The sequence below is a fragment of the Nilaparvata lugens genome, chromosome X (genome assembly GCF_014356525.2).
Source record: "Nilaparvata lugens isolate BPH chromosome X, ASM1435652v1, whole genome shotgun sequence".
Lineage (NCBI taxonomy): Eukaryota > Metazoa > Arthropoda > Insecta > Hemiptera > Delphacidae > Nilaparvata > Nilaparvata lugens.
This window is the reverse complement of record NC_052518.1, coordinates 28,518,537-28,528,972: the sequence shown is the minus strand read 5'-3', so window position 1 is coordinate 28,528,972 and position 10,436 is coordinate 28,518,537. Positions and strand designations below refer to the sequence as shown.

The following is a 10,436-nucleotide window of genomic DNA, read 5'->3' as shown; positions in this document are numbered from 1 at the left end:
CTAGCCGGCAACCTTGCCAGGCTTGGCAAAGCGGATCGCCACCTCCGGTACTGGCGCCTCGGTTGTTGTCGGTGTAGTGAGCGTCACCTCGCTCAGAGGCAGGCCATCGTCTTGGGAATCGGCACAACGTCGTCTCGCCAGCAGGTAGTTGCAGAAGGAGCGTCGAGTGACACCAGTCACTATGCAAAATAGTATGATGAAGGGTGCCGTCACTGCAAAGGCTACGGCCACCAACTTGGCAACGGAACTGGACTCTGCTGATGCTGATTCGCTGTGAAGCTCAGCTTGTAGTTCACGGTTATGACTCTCCACCTTCTTTGCCTCATGGATGAGCTGATTGATGGAAATCACGATTTAGAAATTAGCAAAACCAGAAGTATAGAGAACATGACATACAACCCAAGAGGTTCCGCAGTTGGCCATTTTATATTTTTCATCATTTATTTGTTTTATAACTGGGCTGTTCTGGTCAGTAATTTTCTCATTCAAATTCATTTCTGACAGAGGTCAGGATGAAGACGAACACATCTAAGCAACAAGATTCCATGTAGTATAATAAATTATAGTTCTGAAGAATCCGACACTGCTGACAATGAAACAAGGATGAAATTCACAGAGAGTTTTGCCAATAAACACACTGAGGATGCTACTGCTTAATATTTGTTCGAATGCGGTCAGAAGCAAAGTGAATTTTCAAATGATGGTTATGATAGAGACTTTTCAGGCACTAATTAAAAATAAATCTGATTTATTATTCAGGTAAAATATGAGTGATACCAACACAGTGCCAATCTTGCTGGATACTGTAGTTTGTTTTAAAACTGTAGGAAATTTATTCCTAGCTATATGAAAAAAGGAAGGATTAAGTATAAAATGGTCCAAGTATTTTCAAAGAGGAGGTGATTTACTGAAAGTAGCTCACTTGTGCAACTTGAAATGCGTCATAATTTACAGAAAACTAATACTTGTATATCAATATCAATGTAATATGTATTTTTCAACTAATTTTAAGTTAAATGTCTGTTCAATTTGGTCTATATGTCAGCAAAAATATATCAACATTCTTGATTTTCGTCTTTTTTTATAAAAATGTATTCGAAACCTATGATTCAATGGTTACTGTGGGGGGATACACTGGGAAAAATGGAAAATTATCAACACAGAGTAATCTCACAAACATAAAAATCGAGATATATTAATAGATCCTGTTTCAATTGCTTTTGAATCATTGCCTGCGATCCAAAGTAGATGGAAAACCCGGATACCAGGAAGCTTTTTTATGACTTTTCCCCCCCTCCCCCCTCCCCCCGCACCTATCCTACCTTCCCACAACCTCCCCTGCTCCTGCCGCACCTCTCCTGCCACCACCACCGCCCCCTTAGAAGGAGAAGATGCTCTCTCTCTCTCTCTCTAGAAGAAGAGGAAGAAGAAGGAGAAGAAGAAGGGGAAGAAGAAGGAGAAGAAGAAGGAGAGGAAGATGATACTCTCTCTCTCTCTCTTGTCATGCTCTAGTTAATATAGTCATGGCTAATTACATTCAGTCATGCTCAATTACATTTAGTCATGGTCTATTTGATGATTAATAGTAGAGAGAGGGATATGTGAGAGAGAGAGGCAATCTACTGACAGATTCAAGTGAAACGAACTTCTTGTGAAATGAATATCTTACTCTCAGATTTAACTGAAACATGTTCTTGACAACAGGTTGTACACACAACGAACGTTATATTTTTAATGTTTCCTCAATCATAATTAATGCATAGAATGAACTTGTATATCCAAATACACATGTATCTTTAAACTCTCTAGAGAGTGAACTATGATCTTTTACATTTTTTATTGGCAATGTCATATAAGCATTTCCAGAGATCATTAGAATTATTAACAATAGCTAATGATTCATCATTATTTGAACAACCATAATGGAAATGACCGGTTTCTAATGCATCCAGTAATTCAAAAATTTCAGATAGAATTGGAAAGTGAAGATTTTCTGTTTTTGTTAATGCAAGATCACTCACCTCATCACCCATTGAAAATTTAATATTCTTTGCAATTAGATCAAATTCATTGAATGAAATTGTCATCAAGAGACGAGATAGTTTCTTGAACTTTGAAAAGCTATAACAATCAACCATATTTTTCAGTTGAGTGTATGTACAGGTGAAACGTGATAAGAAACTACTTGTATCTGCACACTTATAGCATTGAGCTTCAACGCATGTGAGATCTTTACAGCTCAACTAACAAAGCAATACTGAACGATTAAACCTAGACATTGCAGGTGCAATGGAAAATGAAAACAATCGAGTATACACTAGAAATGTATTTACACAATTCACTACAATTGTTCATCACTTCCTCTTCAATTTTTATTAGTTTACTAACAGACAGTTTATGGGGTCTGTAATAGCATAGATAATCATTTATATCGTTCAAATTCACTGTGTTTAAGAAAATGTCTTTTAGTTGTTTCACCAAATGATGATTTTCATGAGTTGAATGTTTAATTGCAATTTCACAGGCATCATACCAATCAATACACTGTTCTAACCTCATTTCCAATTCACTATCAGCTTGCATCCACTTGCACGGGTCCATGATGAGCAAATGAAGAAACTATACATATGTCGGTACTAATATAGAGAAATTAAACGGTTCCTGTGCCTTCCCTCCAATGCAACATACACGAGCAGTATGATATTTCAATGCTTGCGTACAATAAACACATTGAATTTCTTGTCCATTATAGAAAAAGCCATATCTTGCAAAGTTTTTCTTTTCTGTATTTGAATAGAATTGACATTTTTTCATGCTAAGCATTCTATTGTTTTCGCACATGAAATTTGGAGATGAGTCCATATTTTTCATTATCAAAGTATTGTAATGAACCGCCGCGAAGAGGGCACATCGACCGTGCGGATTGCGATGATGAATTTCACAGGCATTATAACACCAAGAACTTGTAAAGTAGTTAAAATTTGGTTTCTCAATTTCATCCGGTAAACAACATACGTTTTTGTGTAACCTTCTAAGAAACTTAGCTTTCTCTGTACCTTTTGTGTAGATTTTATCATATCCTTCAAGATAAGATATCAATAATTCGTCTGTATAAATAAAATTACCATCTTCCCAGCGTATTTTGTGATAATTGCTCTCTGCCCATGTTACTTGCTTATGCAATTTAGCATTCAATTCCGACTTTGCAAATGGCGACTTGAAATGTAACACAACAAAGCTATTTACCTGATCTACGATTCCGATTTCTTTCACGATAATTTGATTAGAAGTTCCCTTGAACCAATGCATGTTGACTGTTGCAAATTTTTTACAGGAGGATTCCTCCTCTTGTGCTGTTTTGTCCTCCTCCTCCTTTGTCCTCCTTTGTCCTCCTCCTTCTCCTCCTCCTCCTCCTCCTCCTCCATTCTCCTCCTGTGGTTTAGGTGTACTACATCTTGAGTGATAGTAGAAGAAGTCTTGTTCGGTGTCAAGATCACACTGTGTGTCAATAGATTGTGTTTTCTTCTCAGAATTAGAAGACATTATAGGTGTACTACATCTTGAGTCATAGTAGATGCTGTCTTCCTTATCAAGATCGCACTGTATCCCGATAGAGCATGTTTTCTTCTCAGAATTAGAAGACATTCTAGATGTTAACCGATCAAAGCTAAAACCTCAAATGAGTAAAATTTGAAAAATGCAATACTTATATAACTTGTGCTCTATCAAGAAATTACTGAACTTCCTTCACCATGGAAGTAAGAGGAGTGTACTCCATGATACGATCACTGATTAAAATGCAATAAGCGGAAGTATTTGGAGGTACAGCTTCCTTAAATTCCATATCTATTCTAATATCTGTGGAGGATTTCAAATGAGAAGATTGATGTGAACAGTCAATTACAATCAGGGGTGTTTTAGTACAAAATGTGTCAAAATCAATCTCTGTTCCAAGCTCAGTATTGATACTATGGTTATAGTACGCCGAGGGAAAATCCAAAAACATACGGTACATCAATTCTTGTTTACCAAGGAGGTTTTCATAAGGAAAATAGTCAGAGTTCAAGTAGACCTTTGCATTTTGAAGATTACAACTATCAAATTCCGAGATTGATTTATTAATTTTATTCTTACGATCTGTTTGAAACGCTAAAACAACATACTTTGGTGTGTCGAGATGGGATGCGGTTTTTACTGCCCAAGAATGAACAGTGCTATTTTGTAAATTTGGTAATTCTGAAATCTCCCAATGACGAAAGCTCAGCTTCAGCGGTGTATCAGCATCGAGCAATCTCAAAAATTTCAACCTCACATGATCTTCTAAAGTAATATAGGGAATTCTCCATTGAAGCTTCGTTATTTTTATATTAACGTTTGTTGCTTCTGTAGACTCGATGCAATTGAGATCTGTTGGCGATCTTAATAATACAAGTTCTTGTTTCAAGTTTAAAATTATTCTTTGATAGTCTTCAAAAAATGGTAAAACTAATTTAAGAGGTACACAGAATGTAAACTTATTATCTTTCAGTGTATATCCTGCTCTGTCAAACCCGGCCAAGTGATATGTGTTCTTATCAAACATATTTTTCACTAGTATAGCTTTAATTGTTGATGTTAATCCAATTAGTCTTGATTTAGAAATTTGTTGCCCAGCCAATTCATATCGAATTTCATCAAAGAGATTTCCAATGAGGTTACTGGATAATATATACTTAGCTTCTATCGGAGCATCCCCAGCCTTCGCAGCTGGTTTTGTACACTTCACCTCCCCCTCAATAAATATAAATGATTTGCATGGAAGGCTGTACTGATCCATAGAAGCCACATGGATGCGAGCTTCATCTGAGGGTTTAATTTCTTGACCCGAATATACTGTATGAGTATGGAACTGAAATTTAGTAATATCATTATAGACCTCGAGTTGAGATTCAACATCGAGAATTTCACTAATTGCTGCGCCGTACATGACGCCAATCTACTATAAATCCCAACTTTTCCAATATTCTCGCGCTTTTCGCTGATATAGCACGTAGCTTTTTAGGTGTTGACTCTATCATGTTCGAGTCTCTAATGAGCTTCTGTGAGCAAATGCTAGTGCGAGGTTTGAAAACGAGGAATCCCATTTCAAGTTCTTTGTTTTTCACAAATGTGAAGTCTAATTGTAATTATATCTCCTCGGAAATCAATAAACGATCCTTCTTGATCGGTTACCTTTACATTAATGCTTTGAATTCTATGTGTGTTTAAAGGCATATAGATTATCGGATTAGGCGTTTCATTTATCAAATACCCGCTAGGTACTCTAGGTGAGAACTTGTATATAATATGTTTCTGTTTGCCATCGGAGTAACTCCCACACGCTATATTGCACTCAACTACAATAGAGTTAATATTTGTTCTGCTAACTAAATGCTGAGAATAATACCATTTATTCGGTTGTAATATAACATTATCAAAACCAAGCATTTTTCCTATTGAAGTAGATGATGTAAAGTCAATAGGCTTATCAGAACGAATTTCGAGCTTCATAGTATTCGTGTTAGCTCTTATATTAAGTTTCTTTTCGTCACTATTCAATTTACTCTTTAAAGCTAATATAATGTCATCAACTTCATATGCGCCCGTATCAGGATCAATTAATTTATCACCATATTTGAAGGTAGAATTTTTACCTTTTATAACATTTGCAATGCTATTGTAAGTACAGAAATTAATCAATCCAATTTCCCATTCTTTATTTTTATCCAAATCGAGAATTTCTTGTAAATGTTCATAGAGATCACTTGATCTAGATCGTAATGTAATAACAACCATCTTATATGTTTTCGGTACAAATGCTGGATTACAACTGGTTCGCAAAAAACAAGAGCATAAGGTGTCCACATATATTTGTATGTAATGGTTGCATGTGCTCAACATTGTAAAAAATATTTACACCTGTTACTTTTTTCCAATATTTATTCAATTCATAAGGTGGTTGTAAATTACCAATTGGATCAAAATAGTAAACATTTGATCCTCGTTTCTTATAACCAACCCAGTGTGTACCATGTCCGGATTGAGTGTCTAAATTAACAATACAATTCTCATTTTTTAGAATTTTATTAGGTAATGTATCTATCATGTATACACCTCGTAGGGGAATTTGTAATAATTTACACCATTTTATTAGATCGTGATTGGACAATTCACCATCGATATTCATTTTTTCACCTTCTTTGTCTTTCTACGTTTTTTAACTCTTCTTTTTCTTTGGGAATAAACTTACACCATATGGTGAGGAGGATGTGGGGTTGGGCCCAATCAAAATACGACCACCACTCGAGATTGGAGGGTACGGTTTCAAATAGTAACCTCTACCTGCAATATGCTGTTTCAACTGAGCAATAGCTTTTTTCCTTATCGAGCTGCTATGAGTTTTCCCAACACTTGTGCTCTTCTTCTTCTTCTTCTTCTTTCTCAATCCACCGCCAAACGCTGCTTTAGCTTTCATCACGTTTGTTACAAGATAACTAAGTGCTCTTTCACTTAGAGATGATTTTGGATTCTTGAATATTTCCCATGCTGTGTTTGCAAGAGCTCTGTCTGCAATCGCTCGCGACTTATTATCACTATTTTGAGTGTATGCTATATCATGTAACTTACAGGCTCTATCTAATGAATTTATACCTTGATCCCCCCTCTTTAACCTTTCATTAACCTTGGTGCCAGGGCCACACCACTGGCAGCCCCCCGGGAGGTGAATTTCAGGTGATGCGTTTATTAATTTATTTATAATAGTTGATGTAATGTCCCCCGCAGTACCCGCTATACCTTTGACAATTTTGCTAGCCGAACTCAAGATTCCTTTACCTTGTTTTCCTAGAAGATAACTTTCTTCTACATACCATTTTTCATTACCTTTCAACTCAATAGTTGAACATTGACTGAGGTTAATTAATCAAACACTTAACCTCAATCGAGAGACAAAGAAATTGTCTCACTATGTGCTTTATATATTACTACAAAGTTGGTATGTTTTAATCAATAGGGAATACAATTTTCTATCATCATGATGTGTCTTATTAACACACTTGTTAAGTATGTTGTAAGTTTTGTAGAAATTGCAAAGAATTGAACGTTCATCAATCATAAATCTATACCAATGTCTCAGACTAACATCGAGAGAAGCATCTGATGAATTGACACATGATTTGATATAAGATAATGTATGATTTCTTACTAGCAGTGATTCCTGCATCAATTGAGGTGTTTCCAAATCCCTAATCTTATTTCGTACATTTTGTATAGATTCCAATATTCTCTTACTATCATTTTGCATTGAATCATATTTTTTCAAAGCAATATGGAAAAGTAATAGCATATTCACACAACATATTATAAAGAGAAGAACAAATAAAACTCTCCATACGATTATCTTTATTGCACAACTTCTCCATTCAAGTGTTGTAAGCATACTGATAAAAATAGATTGCAATATCTATAGTGAGTGTATAGCGCAAACAGATGGAGGAGAATCTCGCAACAAGGTCAAGCCCGGCATGTGGTGCATGCGCGTGCGCGCGCAGCAGCAACTATAAAATAGCTTCTCTTGTGAGCGAACACTCAATGACTGTACAAGAGCATTACTATTCTACATTCATTGAGTGTTCAGCTACAAGAGGATCTATTCTTGCGTGAACAGTGTACTATTCTACATCTTCTTTGACAGGTGAGAATTAAGAACAATTTTTTTTTTAAAAACAATATTACAATTTATTATCAAACACTACAATATTTACATTATATACTACTTGTGAAGCATATATCCGCTACATGCTATGAGAATAAGATTGTTACATTTTAACAATCCTAATGTCGCTCCATGTAGCGGTTATATGCTTCACTACTATTCCTAAATTTTTACACTTAGAATTAAATTTAACAACTTTAAAAGGTGAAATTATTGAAGAAAATCTCTGAGGCAGGTATACCTCAGAGATTTTCTTCATAGAAGCGATATTAATTTTCAAAATAATTCGTCTGCCATGATGGTTCGTTTCCTCCCGCACGGAGATGATAGTATGTGGAACATCCTCCGCCAGCTCGCGGAGAGGCATCCACGGTTTTGGTGATGGCTTATTGATGAGTGCGATGAAGTCCTCATCATCATCATCATCATCCCGCGCGGCTGCCTCCTCTAGTAACGGAGCCATGGAGGTGTTCTCAGACATACGTTTCTGTTAAATGAAAATCTATGATTAGTAACTTTATTATAATTTGTTTCAGATTATCAACTACTTGTGATCAACAGATTATTGTCATAATCTCAACTTGATATCATCAGATTGACAAGACATTCTCTACATCAGACTACTTGTGATCAACAGATTATTGTCGTAATCTCAACTTGATATCATCAGATTGACAAGACATTCTCTACATCAGACTACTTGTGATCAACAGATTATTGTCATAATCTCAACTTGATATCATCAGATTGACAAGACATTCTCTACACAAAGTGAGTAATATCAGTTATTGAAATAATATTTCTTGCAGAATCCAATAGTGATGCATACATCAAATTAATAAGCAAACTCTTTCATTGCAACAAATAACTATCAACTGAATCAGTAATTTTCTTAACACATCGCTTCAATATTATAGCAAAAGATGCATGATTAGTGCAAATAATATGTAAGCATCATAATAATGAAATCAAAATATTCATCTTATTCAATTTTTTGACTGAACTCTAATCAACTAGTAAGCTTGATCAGTTCAATTTCAAAAAGTATTCATTATAATATACACATCTTAACTGAACTCTAATCATTCAATATCACAATATAACTATCAACTAAATCAGTAATTTTCTTAACACATCGCTTCAATATTATAGCAAAAAATGCATGATTAGTGCAAATAATATGTAAGCATCATAATAATGAAATCAAAATATTCATCTTATTCAATTTTTTGACTGAACTCTAATCAACTAGTAAGCTTGATCAGTTCAATTTCAAAAAGTATTCATTATAATATACACATCTTAACTGAACTCTAATCATTTAATATCACATTGTGCATGCATGTAATACAAAGACATCTATTGGAAATTAGTTTTTTTCTCACTAAAGTATTTATTAGATAGTAGCATGCATTCAACCTAATCACTTCAAATAATTATATTTCTTGATTTCATAAAACAATTTATGCTCAATTCAAATGAAGTAAGTTTAAATGAAGTAGTTTTTCTCAGTAAGAAATTTATCAGATACTAGCAAGCTTTTTAGTAGCAAGCTTTTGGATGACAACATATAAAGATTTAAAATTATCTGTTCACATTACATGTTAATAATATTTGAAATAACTAACCTTTGAGGGTACGAAGTTGGTTTCCTCCTCTTCCTCCTCCAGAAATTGCAGCTTTCTCTTCCCCTGCTGCCTGTTGGTGGTAATCGTTGTTAGTGGTACACGCTTCGGTGCCCATCCCAGATGAGATGGTGGTGTGTCTGGTATAATGAACTCATCGCTGCTCATCCCTCTCTCCACAAAGACTCCACGTCTCTTCAGCGGCGACTCCTTGGAGTCGGATGCAGCAGCGACAGCAGCAGGGGGAGCAGCACTGGTAGAAGGAATCTTCTTCTTCCGCGCAGCTTGCGCTGCCCAGTAAGATGGGAATGATGGCTCTTGTTGAGGAGGTGTATCCGGAAGGATGTACTGCTCACGTGTGGATGACGACTCCATGATGATAGTGAGGATATGTGCGAAACGTGACTAGTGCTCGAATGAAGCTGGCAATTCCAATAACCGCCGCTTATATACTCATTCGTTCCTCTCTCTCTCTGTTTTAGGATGAGTGAGAGATAGTGCATTTTCCCGCTTGTCACATCCTTGACATACAAATGCATTCTTACACGTGCAGCAAGGTGCATTCAGAGAAAAAATATCAAATTCTCACAATGCACTCGAATTCTCACTTTTACATATCTCGAATAACAATATTTCGAATGTGAGATCAATGTAATCTCCTCATTAATTTTCATAATTAACATCACATGTTGACTTGCTAAATTTCTTCTCAATATTATTGTGATTTTCATTATGTTTGTTGATTTCACAGAGTTCAAGACTGCATAATCACTCCAGTCTTCGAGGAGGAAAGACGTATGAAGAACTAGTCTGAGAGACTAGCAGAGAGAGAGACAGTACAGCACATCATTCATTGCATGTAAGTATGATACAATTCTTTATTTTTCTAATCATGATTTTTCAGAACTTACTTCTTTCCTGATACTACTACAATGCGCTTAGGAATCACTAATATCTCAATTACAACAGAGTGCATATTGTACAATATCCAGCTTGTTTTCCCACAGCATCTTCTTTTTCATCATTTGTCATTTCTTTTCCATTATAGCTCATCTTTTTATATATACAAAATGGAACAT

General features: G+C 35.5%; 1 protein-coding gene across 1 annotated transcript; it reads right to left on the bottom strand.

Moving 5' to 3' along the window:
• Positions 1-9,810, bottom strand: LOC120354537. Its single transcript, XM_039441873.1, has 3 exons — positions 9,361-9,810; positions 7,929-8,219; positions 1-333 (listed from the first exon to the last, which is right to left on the bottom strand). Exons 1-3 carry the CDS (start codon positions 9,730-9,732, stop codon positions 1-3), a joined length of 996 nt encoding a protein of 331 aa, XP_039297807.1. The 5' UTR covers positions 9,733-9,810.
• Between the last annotated feature and the right edge of the window lie 626 nt (positions 9,811-10,436).